The 15,466-nt window shown below is 45.9% G+C and overlaps 1 protein-coding gene across 1 annotated transcript; it reads left to right on the forward strand.

Annotated features, from left to right (window-relative positions):
• The first annotated feature begins 4,694 nt into the window (after nucleotides 1–4,694).
• On the forward strand, nucleotides 4,695–14,813 carry LOC132832830 (zinc-binding protein A33-like). The gene is made up of 6 exons (XM_060851001.1): nucleotides 4,695–5,793; nucleotides 5,878–5,973; nucleotides 6,067–6,300; nucleotides 6,762–6,784; nucleotides 6,957–7,072; nucleotides 13,264–14,813. Exons 1-6 carry the CDS (start codon nucleotides 5,386–5,388, stop codon nucleotides 13,812–13,814), a joined length of 1,428 nt encoding a protein of 475 aa, XP_060706984.1. The 5' UTR covers nucleotides 4,695–5,385; the 3' UTR covers nucleotides 13,815–14,813.
• The last annotated feature ends 653 nt before the right edge of the window (nucleotides 14,814–15,466 follow it).

Consider the following 15,466-nt stretch of genomic DNA (forward strand, 5'->3'; position numbering starts at 1 on the left):
CAGGTTCTCTCGTAATAGACATTTCAACTCTGGGAAAAAGACTCCGACAGTAAACTCTAACTATGCACCTCAGAACTTTATAGACTTCTGTCAAGCTTCCCATCAGCCTCTGCCGCTCCAGAGAAAACAACATTTCCTCGTTGCTCATACCTTCGAATCCAGGCAGCATCCTGGCAAACCTCTTCTGCATCCCCTCTGAAGCCTCAACATCCTTCTTAATGTGTGGACCAGAAGTGAACGCAATATTCTGAGTGTGGCCTAACCACAGTCCTATAAAGCTGATTCTTGTATTCAATTTCCTGAATAATAAAGGCAGGCATGCTACAAGCCTTCTCTACCACCCAATCTATTTGCCTGGCCACTTTCAGAGAGCTATGGACTTAAACCCCAAGATCACTCTGTACATCAATGTTGTACAGGCACCTACCATTAACTATAAAGTTTTCCTTAACATTTGATCTCCCAAGGTGTAGCACCTCACACTTACCCGGATTAAACTCCATCTGCCATTTCTCCACACATACCTGCCACTGATCTATATCCCACTGTACCCTTTGACAAGCTACTAAAATATCCACAACTCCACTGATCTTTGCATTGTCTGTAAACTCACTAACCCACCACTCTACATTTTCATCCAAGTCAATAATATATATCATAAATAGCGGACGTCCTAGTAGAACATCACTAGTAATGGACCTTCAGTCGGCAAAACACCCTTCCACTCTTCATAATGTCATAAAGATGTACAGCTTGGAAACTGATTCTTTGGTTCAACTCATCCATGATGACCAGAAATCTTAAATTAATCTAAACCCATATGCCAGGATATGGCCCATATCCCTCTAAACCCTTTCTATTCAGATACCCATCCAGATGTCTTTTGAATATTGTAATTGTACCACACTTCATCTGGCATTTTGTTCCATACATGCACCACCCTCTGAGTGAAAATATTGCCTCTTAGGACCCTTTAAATCTTTCCCCTCTCACACTAAATCTATGGCCTCTAGTTTTAGACTCACCACCCCAAGGAAAATATCTTATGTATTTACCCTATCCATTGCCTCTCATGATTTTATAAACCTCTATAATGTCACCCCTCAGCCTCCGACACTCCAGGGAAAATAGCCCCAATCTATTCAGCCTCTCCCTATAGCTGAAACCCTCCAACCCTGGTAACATCCTTTTCAATCTTATTTGAACCCTTTCATGTTTTACAACACTCTTCCTGTAGCAGGGAGATCAGAATCACATACAGTATTCCAAAAGTGCCCTAACCAATGTCCTGCAACATGACATCCCAACTCTTATATTCAGTGCACTGATCAATGAAGGCCTTTGACATCAAACTGTTTACCTGCAACTCCACTTTCAAGGAACTGTGAACTTGCACCCCAAGGTCTCTTTGTTTGGCAATACTCCCCAAGCCATTACTATTGGATGTGAGCATAAGAGGTACACTTAGTAACTTTACAGATGACACCAAAATTGGAGGTGTAGTGGAGAGTGAAGAAGGTTACCGCAGATTACAATAGGATCTTGATCAGATGGGCCAATGAACTGAGAAGTGGCAGATGGAGTTTAATTCAGATAAATGTGAGATGCTGAATTTTGGGAAAGCAAATCTTAGCAGGACTTATACACTGAATGGTAAGGTCCAAGACAGTCTTGCTGAATAAAGAGATCTTGAAGTGCAGTTTCATAGCTGCTTGATAATGGATTCACAGGTAGATAGGATAGTTAAGAAGGCATTTGGTATGATTTCCTTTATTGGTCAGAGTATTGAGTACAGGAGTTGGGAGGTCATGTTGTGGCTGTACAGGATATTGGTAAACCCGCTGTTGGAATATTGCGTGCAATTCTGGTCTCCTTCCTATCAGAAGGATGTTGTGAAACTTGAAAGGGTTCAGAAAAGATTTGTAAGAATGTCGCCAAGATTGGAGGATTTGAGCAATAAGGAGAAGTTGACTAGGCTAGGGCTGTTTTCCGGGGAGCGTCGGAGGCTGAGGGGTGACCTTATAGAGGTTTATAAAATCATGAGGGGCATGGATAGGATAAACAGACAAAGTCTCTGCCCTAGGGTGGGCGAGTCCAGAACTAGAGGGCAGAGGTTTATGGTGAGAGGGGAAAGATATGAAAGAGACCTAAGGAGCAACTTTTTCACACAGAGGGTGATACATATATGGAATGAGCTGTCAGAGGAAATGGTGGAGGCTAGTACAATTGCAACATTTAAAAGGCACCTGGATTGTTATCTGAATAGGAAGGGTTTGGAGGGACATGGGGCTGGGTGCTGGCAGGTGGGACTAGATTGGGTTGGGATAACTGGTTGGCATGGACGAGTTGTACCAAAGGGTCTGTTTCCATGCTGTACATTTCTATGACTCTATAAGTCCTGCTCTGATTTGTCTTTCCTCATCCTTATCTAAATTAAACTCCATCTGGCTCTCCTCAGCCTATTGGCCCATTTGATCAAGATCTGGTGATACTCTGATGTAACTTTCTTCACTGTCTACTAAATGTCCAATTTTGGTGTCATCTACAAACTTACTAAACATACCTCCTATGCTCACATCCAAATCATGTATATAAATGACAAAAAGCAGTGGACCCAGCCCTGATCCTTTAGTACACCACTGGTCTCAGGCCTCCGGTCTGAAAAGCAATCTTCCACCACTACCCTCTGTCTTCTACCTTTAAGCCAGTTCTGTATTCAAGTCATTAATTTTCCCTCAATTCCATGTGATCTAACATTGCTAACCAGTCTACCATGGTGAAACTTTTTGAATGCCTTACTGAAGTCCATATAGATTATGTCCACCAGTCTGCCCTCATCAATCCTTTTCGTTACTTCTTCAAAACACTCAATCAAGTTTGTGAGACATGATTTCCCATGTACAAAGTCATGTTGATGATCCCTAATCAGTCCTTGCCTTTCCAAATATTTAGAAATCCTGTCTCTCAGGAATCCCTCCAACAGCTTGCTCACCACCGACGTAGGCTCACCGGTCTACAGTTCCCTGCCTTTTCCTTACCTTTCCTTAATAGTGGCACTAATTTAGCCAACCTCTAGTCTTCTGGCACATTGCATGTGGCTATTGATGATACAAATATCTCAGCAAGGGGCCCAACAATCTCTTCCCTAGCTTACCACAAAGTTCTTGGGTACACCAGATCACCTTTCGGAGATTTAGCTACATTTATCAATTTTAAGACATCCAGCACCACCTCCTCTGTAATGGGGGGACTTTTCCAAGATATGACTATTTATTTCCCCACATTCTCTCCTACCATAACCTTCTCCACAGTAAAGACCAATATTTGTTTAGTATCTCCCCATCTCCTGCAGTTTCTCACATCAGTGATCTTGTTGATCTTTAAGGGGCACTATTCTCACACTAGTTACTCTTTTGTCCTTAATGCATTTGTAGAATCCCTTTGGATTCTCCTTAACCCTATTTGACAAAGCTATTTCATCTCCCCTTATTGCCCTCCTGGTTTCCCTCTTAAGTATACTCCAGCTGCTTTTATACTCTTCTCGGGATTCACTTAATCTCTGCTCTCTATACCTGCTATATGCTTCCTTCTTATTCTTGACTAAAAGCTCAATTTCTCTAGTCAGCCAGCATTCTCTCCACCTATCAGACTTGCTCTTCAGCCTAACAGGAATATACTGTCTCTGGATTCTCGTTATCTCATTTTATAAAGATTTCCCATTTTCCAGCCATCCCTTTCTCTGCAAACATCGACCCCCAATCGGCTTTTGGAAATTCTTGCCTAATCCCATCAAAATTGGCCTGACTCCAATTTAGATGTTTAACTTTTAGAACTGATCTATCCTCTTCCGTCATCATTTTAAAACTAGTAGAACTATGGTCACAGGCCCCAAAGTCCTTCCCCACTGACACCACTGATGACCTGCCCTGCTTTAGTTTCCAAGAGTGGACAAGTTTTGCATCTTCTCCAGTTGGCACATCCACCTACTGAATCAGAAAATTTTCTTGTACACACTTAACAAATAACTCTCCATCTAAACCCTTAATCACAGTCCATGTTTGGAAAGTTAAAATCCGCTACTGTAACCACTCGATTATTCTTACAGATAGAAGATCTCCTCACAAAACTGTTTCCTGCTGACTACTGGGAGTTCGATGATACAATCCGAATCTATTCTTTATTTCTCAGTCCCACTCAAATAACTTCCCTGGACGCATTCCCAGCAATATCACCCCCTAAATATAGCCGCCATGTCATCTGTGAAAATAAAACAAAGAATAAATGATGGAACATCTCCAGAGGTCTGGCAGCCTCTGTGGAGAGAGGAATAAAATGAACATTTCGAGTCCAGTATGACTGTTCTTCTAGTAAATTGGCAAGACATACAATCTTCATAAGCACGTATACTGTACTTAGAATTCCGACAGTGTGGAAACAGGCCCTTCGGCCCAGTAAGTTCACACCGACCCTCCAAACAAGAACCCACCCAGACCTATTCCCTTATTACTGTATATTCCCCCCTGAATAATCCACCTAATCAGCACATCCCTGAACACTATGGGCAATTTAGCATGGCTAATTCACCTAACCTGCATATCTTTGGACTGTGGGAGGAAACCGGAATAAACTCACGCAGACACGGTGAGAACGTGCAAACTCCCCACATCGACATTTGAATCCGGGTCCCTGGGGCTGCAAGGCAGCAGCAGCAGCGCTACCCACTGAGCCGCCACGCCACCTGCTAGCAACTGAGGAGTTGTGCTTGAGCGTGTTTGGGGGGGGGAACAAAATAGTGCGGGTGTTAGAATTCGGAATTATCAACGGAAAGCACTGAAGGATCTGGTCAGGGCTGGCAACTTCTGTGGAGAGAGAAACAGCTAATGTTCCGGTTGCTGAATCGTTTCCCACTTTCGCAGCAATCTCCGCGGCCCAGATCAACTCCTTTGGTTTTAACGTGTTTGGGTAGAATCCTGGATTTTTTACCAAAACGCACGCTTCGCTTCCTCATAGGTAACCCCGAACTTCACTTGGCGAGCCCCTCTTCTCTGTAGCTATCATCCGAATTGAGTCATTGACATTGGAAGCAGAGCAAACCAGATGATTACGTATGTAATTTGGTGAAACACCACGAAAATTTGACCCGCAGCGAGTTCAGACACGACCAAAGTTCTTGGAATCTCGAATTCAACTGACAATGTTCCCTGGGGCTTTAACCACACCCGGCTGAGTTTTGTAATCCGACCACAGCCAGTCTTCCTCTAAACCTATTTAGCTTTCACACTGTTAACCTCGTGTGAAGGTCTAGAGCAAATAAATATTTCTCCCCGAATCCCTGCAAAAGCTGAAGGAATCCAAAATCCCATCGGTTTGAGTTACAGGGTGAACATGGCTTCCAGACAGCAGATTAAGAGTTGGGCCGAAGAGGCCATTTGTCCCATTTGTCTGGATTTCTTCACCGATCCGGTTATCCTGGAGTGTGGACACAACTTCTGCCGCTCCTGTATCACCCAGAGTTGGGAAAAGAAGGAGATAAACTGCCCGGAATGTAGAGAGGAGTTTCCGGAAACAAATCTCAGGGTAAATCGGGCCTTAGCGAATCTGGCCGAGAAAGCTCGCAAATTAAAGCTGGATCCTCAAGAGAATGAGAGTAAATCTCACTGTGAGGTACATCAGGAAGAACTGAAGCTGTTTTGTGAAACTGACAAGAAATTGATCTGTGTGGATTGTGTCACTGCTCCGGAACACAGAGAGCACCGCTTCATACAGATTAAAGAAGCTATTAAATACTACAGGGTAAAGTGGAAATATTTTGTAAGATTATGTGTTTATCACATTTTCACGTTCTAATTTCTGCTTTTTTTTCGTTGTCACTCCCAGGATCAGTTGAAATGCTCCTTAAATTCTCTCACAGAAAAGAAATCGACAGCTGTACAAATGGAACTGACCCAGAAACGGAAGATTTCCGAAGTGAGGGTAAGGTCTCCCTGTGCTGATTTTCTGGGATCTCGGTTAGTTTTGTTCCCTTTACCGCGGGACATTAATGAGGTTTCACATTTCATTTGGTAGGAACAGGCGAGCAGTCTGCAGACCCACATCACATCCGAGTTCACTAAAATGCACCAGATTCTCACCGAGAAAGAGCAGCGTTTACTCAGAGATCTCAGGGAAGAAGAGGAGAGGATTATGGAATCAATGCAGAAAAACCTTCGAGAGATTCAGGACAATTTAAATTCTATTGAGGAGAATCTCTCAATTGTACAGAAACAAATGGAGCAAAAAGACGAGCTGATATTTCTGAAGGTGAGGGAATGTATTGTGGGTTAGTTCAATGAAACTTCCGCAATCTCTGTGAACTGTGCACATGCACTTTCACTGAAAAGTAGAAACCGAATTAAAATGGCGTCTGTGCAACTTGTTAGCAAAGGATTGGCTTTCACCTTCTTTTGGAGAATCCGGGGGATGAAGCTTGATACTTTGCCATTAGTTCCGTATTCCCCGAGCGAAATTACCTCTTGGAACTCCCATAGTAATCCAGTGCCAGTTCCATGTGGAGAGTGTGTGGGTGTGTCTGGTACAGTGGAAGTGTGAGAGTCACTGTGTCTGTGAGCGGGACTGATGGCCAGTCCAGTTCATTTTATCGTCTCCTCAATCTTCCTTCCAAAATGGATCAGTTTACACTTCCGTGTTGTGTCTGTTGATTTCAGCAGCCGGCCTGTCTTTCCCCTTACCATCAAACTAAATATTTGCGATTTTTTTTTCAGAATGAAACTCGTCTGAAGAAAAGGTAAGACGTTTCACACTGAAATTTTGCAGTTTGTTAGATTCACTCGGAAATGTGTTGCCAATGATTTATAGTACTTCATGCTTAAGCATATTGAAAATTAGGATTGTTTGAGGATTTTACAGTATTTTCTACCAAAGCAGAATTTGTAAAATCGATTGCTTAATATGCACAGGATCAACGACGAGTGTCACCTCCCTTCAACAGCAGAATCCGCTCTGTCTATTGGAAACTTCAAAGGTCCCTTACAGTACATAACGTGGAAAGAATTGATGCGCGGCATTAACCCGGGTAAAACTCACATTATTTCACTTGATTTTAACAAAAGGGGACCCAAGGTCCCAAATTATGTGACTGGATGATTGCTCCTCTGAAGCCTCTCTGCTTTTACATTTTGCTTTCTGAATTTCACTGGGTGCCTGGAGCCATTGGCTCTTTGAAAGCAGTGAAAAGATCTGTAGAGCCAAAGGAATAGAGCACTGATTTCAGAACGTGAAATTGAATTTCCAGTGGAGAATTAGGTAAGTTTTCTTAATGCAATATCTCTGTGGTACACAGAGATATTGAAGGGATTGAGTTTAAACTATGATTCTGTTTGCTGAGATCAAGCAACTTAAGTTGCGACATTGTTCTTCACAAGAGAGGACTGGTATGTATGAGCATTCTAGGTTAGAAGATATAGATATGATAAATACACAAAGCTGCATTGGAAAGAACACAACTGCTCCACTATAAATAGCTTAGGTGCTGACATGGCCAGAAACTAAACTGGACAGCGATGTAAATCCTGTGGCTGGAACAGCAAGTCAGAGGCTGGGAATCATGTGACAAGTAACTCACCTCCTGAGTTCCCGTTGCATGTCCATATTCCACAAGTCAAGAGTTTGAAGGCATACTCTCAACTTGCCTGGATGATTGCAGCTCCACCAACATTTAAGATGCTCAAAAAGATTCAGGAAAGTTCATTTGATTACCATTACATTCACCACTTTAAATATTCACTCACTCAATACCTACTCACAGTGGCAGCAGGGTTCAGCATCTACGAGAGACAATGCAACAACTCAGCAAATCGAAGACAGTAGTACCTTCAACATTTACCCACCTAGAAGGACAAAAAAAAACAGATACAAAGAGACTCCACTATATGTAAGGTCCCATCTATGGCACACATTGTCCTGATAGGGTAATATATTGTCACCCCTACACCGTCATTATATCGGAATTCTGGAACTCCCTTCTGCACAGTTCAGAAGATATTCAAGACTAATTGGGGATGAAAAATAAAAGCTGTCCCAACCAGCATTGGCCACATCCAACTAAAGGAGAAAAAAATTCTTGACTAGCATCTTCTGCCTTTTTCACATATGTGTGAACTATGTCTGTATGATATTTTGGGCTAATTGGCTGTGACAGAATTCAAATGGATAGTTTTTTTTAGCGAATGTTGCTTTTTAACAACTTTCATTATTCTGTTGGTGATTGAGAGCAAGTCATTGGGTCAGTAATTGGCTACACTGAATGTTCTTGCTTTATGCAAAGAAGACATATATGAGCTATTTTCCACATGGAGACTAAAATACCTGTATTGTAACTATACCAGGAAAATTGGTTTAAAAAGCATATAATTTTGGAACTCATTTCCTCTGGGCTGCTTTGGAACTATATATTCTGTTGCACTCCACGCCTTCAAACATTTTGTGATATCATGTAGAGTCAACAATATTGAGTGAAGATTGACATCAGTGATGTTGGGGATTTCATGAGAAGCTGAAAATGTGTTGCTGGAAAAGCGCAGCAGGTCAGGCAGCATCCAAGGAGCAGGAGAGTCGATGTTTCAGGCATGAGCCCTTCTTCAGGAATGAGGAAAGTGTGTCCAGCAGGCTAAGAAAAAAGGTAGGGAGGAGGGACTTGGGGGAGGGGTGTTGGAAATGCGATAGGTGGAAGGAAGTCAAGGTGAGGATGATAGGCCAGAGTGGGGGTGGGGGCGAAGAGGTCAGGAAAAAGATTGCAGGTTAGGAAGGCGGTGCTGAGTTTGAGGGATTTGACTGAGGCAAGGTGGGGGGAGGGGAAATGAGAAAACTAGAGAAATCTGGGTTCATCCCTTGTGGTTGGAGGGTTCCTAGGCGGATGATGAGGTGCTCTTCCTCCAACCGTCGTGTTGCTATGGTCTGGCGATGGAGGAGTCCAAGGACGTCCTTGGTGGAGTGGGAGGGGGAGTTGAAGTGTTGAGCCATGGGGTGGTTGGGTTGGTTGGTCCGGGTGTCCCAGAGATGTTCCCTGAAACGTTCAGCAAGTAGATGGCCTGTCTCCCCAATATAGAGGAGGCCACATCGGGTGCAGCGGATGCAGTAAATGATGTGTGTGGAGGTGCAGATGAATTTGTGGCAGATATGGAGGGATCCCTTGGGGCCTTGGAGGGAAGTAAGGGGGGAGGTGTGGGCGCAAGTTTTGCATTTCTTGCGGTTGCAGGGGAAGGTGCTGGGAGTGGAGGTTGGGTTGGTGGGGGGTGTGGACCTGACGAGGGAGTCACAGAGGGAGTGGTCTTTTTGGAACATTGAGAGGGGAGGGGAGGGAAATATATCTCTGGTGGTGGGGTCCGTTTGGAGGTGGCGGAAATGACGACGGATGATACGACATATATGGAGGTTGGTGGGGTGGAAGGTGAGGACCAGTGGGGTTCTGTCCTTGTGGCGATTGGAGGGGCAGGGCTCAATGGCAGAGGAGCGGGAAGTGGAGGAGATGCAGTGGAGGGCATCATCGATCACGTCTGGGGGGAAATTGCGCTCTTTGAAGAAGGAAGTCATCTGAGTTGTACGGTATTGGAACTGGTCCTCCTGGGAGCAGATGCAGTGGAGACAAAGGAATTGGGAGTATGGGATGGCGTTTTTACAGGGGGCAGGGTGGGAGGAGGTGTAGTCTAGGTAGCTGTTGGAGTCAGTCGGTTTATAGTAAATGTCCGTGTTGATTCGGTCGTCTGAGATGGAAATGGAGAGGTCTAGGAAAGGGAGGGAGGAGTCTGAGACAGTCCAGGTAAATTTGCAGTCGGGGTGGAAGGTGTTGCTAAAGTGGATGAACTGTTCAACCTCCTCGTGGGGGCACGAGGCAGCGCCGATACATACGGTATTGGAACTGGTCCTCCTGGGAGCAGATGCGGCGGAGATGAAGGAATTGGGAGTATGGGATGGTTCCTCCTGGGAGCAGATGCAGCGCTGCCTCGTGCTCCCACGAGGAGTTTGAACAGTTCATCCACTTTACCAACATCTTCCACCCCGACCTCAAATTTACCTGGACCATCTCAGACTCCTCCTTCCCCTTCCTAGACCTCTCCATTTCTATCTCGGATGACCAAATCAACACCGACATTTACTATAAACCGACTGACTCCCACAGCTACCTAGACTACACCTCCTCCCATCCTGCCCCCTTTGAAAACGCCACACCGTACTCACAATTCCTTCGTCTCCGCCGCATCTGCTCCCAGGAGGACCAGTTCCAATACCATACAACTCAGATGGCCTCCTTCCTCAAAGACCGCAATATCCCCCCAGACATGATCGACAATGCCTTCCACTGCATCTCCTCCATGTCCCACTCCTCTGCCCTTGAGCCCCGCCCCTCCAATTGCCAACAGGACAGAACCCCACTGGTTCTCACTTACCACCCCACCAACCACCTTATACATCGTATCACCCGACGTCATTTCCGCCACCTCCAAACGGACCCCACCACCAGAGATATATTTCCCTCCCCTCCCCTATCAGCATTCCAAAAAGACCACTCCGTCCATGACTCCCTCGTCAGGTCCACACCCCCCACCAACCCAACCTCCACTCCCAGCATCTTCCCCTGCAACCGCAAGAAATGCAAAACTTGCGCCCACACCTCCCCCCTTACTTCCCTCCAAGGCCCCAAGGGATCCTTCCATATCTGCCACAAATTCACCTGCACCTCTACACACATCATTTACTGCATTCGCTGCACCCGATGTGGCCTCCTCTATATTGGGGAGACAGGCTACCTACTTGCGGAATGTTTCAGGGAACACCTCTGGGACACCCAGACCAACCAACCCAACCACCCCATGGCTCAACACTTCAACTCCCCCTCGCACTCCGCCAAAGGCATGCAGGCCCTTGGGCTCCTCCATCATCAGACCATAGCAACACGACAGTTGGAGAAAGAGCGCCTCATCATCCGTCTAGGATCCCTCCAACCACAAGGGATGAACTCAGATTTCCCGAGTTTCCTCATTTCCCCTCCCCCCACCTTGTCTCAGTCAAATCCCTCGAAATCAGCACCGCCCTCCTAACCTGCAATCTTCTTCCTGACCTCTCCGTCCCCACCCCCACTCCGGCCTATCACCCTCACCTTGACCTCCTTTCACCTATCGCATTTCCAACACCCCTCCCCCAAGTCTCTCCTCCCTACCTTTTATCTTAGCCTGCTGGACACTTTCCTCATTCCTGAAGAAGGGCTTATGCCCGAAATGTCGATTCTCCTGCTCCTTGGATGCTGCCTGACCTGCTGCACTTTTCCAGCAACACATTTTCAGCTCTGATCTCCAGCATCTGCAGTCCTCACTTTCTCCTAGAAGATTTCATGAGAAGGCCAAGAAAAATTATCTACTTATATGGGTGCATAATTTTCAGCTTTTTCCTTTGCATTATTAGTCTCCAGAGTCAATGTTGAGGCCTCAGGGACTCAGGGACTTGTTCACTGTTTCATATCAACATGCCACTACTTATGGTCTGTCCTGACAGTGGAATACAGAACTTTAATGATTGAGTAATTTCCCTTCCTAAGAGCTGAATTCCAATAGTCTTCCACAGATTTCCAGATTTGCTGCAGCTTTTTGCTTAGATTGCCACTTCTACTGAATGCACCTTCTGATCTAAAAACGAAGTGCTGTAAAAAATTATATATCTGGCAGTAACTTTGGAAAGAAATAGATTTAATGCTGTGAGTCGAGTATGACATTTTGTGGAACAGCCCTCTTCTTTTGCTCTCCCTCTTTCTCTCACCTCTTACTATTCTCTCCCTATCTGCCTCTTGCCTCTTCTTCCCATACTTTTCTCCTAGCTCTTTTTTTCTTCTTACTGCTTCCTTTTCCTTTCCTCTCTCTCCTGAGTCTCATACTTGCTCACACTCCACTAGCACCTATTATCCCTCCCTTTTTACGAATTTGATGTCATGGACAATGAAGAAGGTTATTTCAGAGACCTTGATCAGATCAGCTGATAGGCCGAGGAATAGCAGATTGACTTTAATTCAGGTAGGTTTGAGGGAAAGCAAAGATCTTACCAGGAATGCAGAGTTTGAGCAATAGGGAAAGGCTGAAAAGACTGCGGCTATTTTTCCTGGAGCATCAGACACTGAGGTGTGACCTTATAGAGGTTTATAAAATCATGACAGGCATGGATAGGGTGATTAGCCTTTTCTCCAGGGTAGAGGAATCTAAACTAGGGGACACAGATTTGGAGTGAGAGGGCAAAGATTTAAAAAGGACCTAAGGACAACTTTTTCATGCACTTGGTGATGCGTGTATGGAATGAGCTTCCAAAGGAAGTGGTGGAGGCTGGTACAATTATAACATTTAAAAGGTATCTAGAAGGGAATATGAAGAAGAAGGATTTGGGGGATATGACCAAATGCTGGCAAATAGGACTAGACCAGTTTAGGATATCTGGTCAGCATGTTCAAATTGGACTGAAACATTTTGTCAACTCTATGTCTATAGCTCCATAATTCATATTTCATTAGCACTTACAATGTGATAATCCTCTCACAAATATACTTCCCAGCAGCTATGATTTGATAATTCAATACAGCCGCATAACAAGATATAATTTCAAGTGACCAAGATCTTCATGGAAGCATAGATTTTAAGGAGTCTCATAGGAAATAAATGTGCTGTGGAGTGATAGAGAATCTCAGAGCTTCACACCCCGGCAACTGAAAAGCTGAACACCAATGATGCCATCCTCTCTCTCTCATCCCATACTACCCAAATCCTTAACATTGCCATTTCTACTTGTCATTTTCCTATTCCCCCCCCCACTCCCCCATAATCTCATTGCCCGAGTCTCTTCTAACATAATTTCCCTTTTCATCCCTCACTCTCTGACCTCCCCCTCCAATAATCCTTTCCAGCACCCTCGCTGCCATCTACCATCAATTCACTCGCCTCCAGTCCTGCACCTTTGATTTCACATTCAACAGAAAGACCCTTAAACGACATCTGATCATTCTTTTGCCTCTCTTTCCTTGTCATATGCTCTGTCTGCTCCTACCTTTCCCTATTATTGTTTCCCTTTACCCACTCACTCTACTCCCTCTGATAACCCTGTCCTTCTACACACACGTGTTCATGTTCTCTTCTGCCCCCCTCACCTTTTTGAACCCCCTCCCCCACATCACGCGTTCTCAATTCCTCTCTCCCTCTCTCTCTCTCTGACGGTGTTATTTGATCTCTCCCCCAGCTCCAGCCTCTCTGACTCTGGATCCGAACACAGCGAATCCCTGGCTCATCCTGTCTGAGGACCGGACCAGTGTGAGACTCGGAGACAAACGGCAGCCGCTCCCTGACTCCCCGGAGAGATTTGATCCCTTACCCTTTGTTCTTGGATCACAAGGATTTACATCCGGGAGACATTACTGGGAGGTGGAGGTGGGAGGAAAGACGGAATGGGGTCTGGGAGTGGCCCGAGAATCTTTGGACAGGAAAAGAGTCAATATCTTGAACCCCGAGTCCGGAAACTGGACTGTGGGACTGATTCCAGGGAGTGGTTACTTTGCCGCCACCTCCCCCTCACCGACACCATTCACCCATAGTGTGAATCCCCGGAAGATCGGGGTTTTCCTGGACTATGAGGGAGGACAGGTGTCATTTTACAATGCGGACACCATGTCCCATCTCCACACTTTCACCCACACTTTCACCGAGAGGCTCTTTCCCATCTTCAGTCCAGGACTGAATATTGATGGGAATAACTCCGCCCCGCTGACGATCTGCAGTAGGAAAAACCACTAATAAATCCATCCCATAATTTCACCCCGTCCCCCAGCGTCCTGCCAGCTGTAAACGGATGAGGGTCGGTCTCAGTGACGGGTGGGGAGAGAAGCCAGGTTAACATTACGGGGATAAACCCCCTATCGGAACAGGGAACTGAAAGAATTGCAAAGAGCTGTGTAGGGTTAAGGAAAAGAAGGAGGGGGAGAGAAGAAACAAATAGAAGCTCAATTGTAGAGAGGGACTGACTGGGTAGAATGAGCTGTGAGCTGCAGGAACCCGGGGACCTTCCTGCCTGTAATGTTGCTCCACAGGCGGGAGGTGGCGCTACATGACGGTATTCGAGATGAGGCAATGAATCAGTCAGTAGTTCACAGAATGGGCTCAGGGGAGTCTTTCCAAGGGGACACTGAATCATTTCACCGCCGGTGCACTTGGCGTCTATCCAGGGAGACACCAGGTCAGATCACTATAGAATAAGTGTGTGGGGAGTGGAAGTGACGGGAAAAAAAGTAGCTGGCATCAAAGTTTATATTATCAGCAGTTAGTGTCAATCCTGCATGATGTGGACGGACCGGTGTTGGATTGGGGTGGACAAAGTTCCAAATCACACAACACCAGGTGATAGTCCAGCAGGTTTATTTTGAAGTACAAGCTTTAGGAGCGCTGCTCCTTCGTCAGGTAGCTAGTGGGCAGGATCACAGGGCACGGAATTTATAGGAGGAAGTGAGGACTGCAGATGCTGGAGATCAAAGCTGAAAATGTGTTGCTGGAAAAGCACAGCAGGTCAGGCAGCATCCAAGGAACAGGAGAATCGACGTTTCGGGCATGAGCCCTTCTTCAGGAATGAGGAGAGTGTGCCAAGCAGGCTTAAGATAAAAGGTAGGGAGGAGGGACTTGGGGGAGGGTCGTTGAAAATGTGATAGGTGGAAGGAGGTCAAAGTGAGGGTGATAGGCCGGAGTGGGGGTAGGGCGGAGAGGTCAGGAAGAAGATTGCAGGTTAAGAAGACAGTGCTGAGTTCGAGGGATTTGACTGAGACGAGGTGGGGGGGAGGGGAAATGAGGAAACTGGAGAAATCTGAGTTCATCCCTTGTGATTGGAGGATTCTTAGGCGGAAGATGAGGCGCTCTTCCTCCAGCCATCGTGTTGCTATGGTCTGGTGATGGAGGCGTCCAAGGACCTGCATGTCCTTGGTGGAGTGGGAGGGGGAGTTGAAGTGTTGAGCCATGGGGTGGTTCGGTTGGTTGGTCCGGGTGTCCCAGAGGTGTTCTCTGAAACATGCTGCAAGTAGGCAGTCTGTCTCCCCAATATAGAGGAGGCCACATTGGGTGCAGCAGCTGCAGTAAATGATATGTGTGGAAGTGCAGATGAATTTGTGGCAGATATGGAAGGATCCCTTGGGGCCTTGGAGGGAGGTAAGGGTGGAGGTGTGGGCGCAAGTTTTGCATTTCTTGCAGTTGCAGGGGAAGGTGCCAGGACTGGAGATTGGGTTGGTGGTGGATGTGGACCTGACGAGGGAGTCACGGAGGGAGTGGTCTTTTCGGAATGCTGATAGGGGTGAGGAGGAAAATATATCTCTGTTGGTGCGGTCCGTTTGGAGGTGGCGGGAATGACGATGGATGATATGATGTATATGGAGGTTGGTGGGATGGTAGGTGAGGACCAGTGGAGT

Source organism: Hemiscyllium ocellatum, chromosome 35 (assembly GCF_020745735.1).
Source record: "Hemiscyllium ocellatum isolate sHemOce1 chromosome 35, sHemOce1.pat.X.cur, whole genome shotgun sequence".
Taxonomy (NCBI): Eukaryota; Metazoa; Chordata; class Chondrichthyes; order Orectolobiformes; family Hemiscylliidae; genus Hemiscyllium; species Hemiscyllium ocellatum.

Excerpts from the sequence above, each read along its gene's own strand:
- LOC132832830 (XM_060851001.1), top strand. The coding sequence starts at position 5,386 with ATGGCTTCCAGACAGCAGATTAAGAGTTGGGCCGAAGAGGCCATTTGT. Across the intron at positions 6,301-6,761 it reads ACGAGCTGATATTTCTGAAG|AATGAAACTCGTCTGAAGAA; the intron begins GTGAGGGAATGT and ends TTTTTTTTTCAG. Across the intron at positions 6,785-6,956 it reads GAAACTCGTCTGAAGAAAAG|GATCAACGACGAGTGTCACC; the intron begins GTAAGACGTTTC and ends TAATATGCACAG.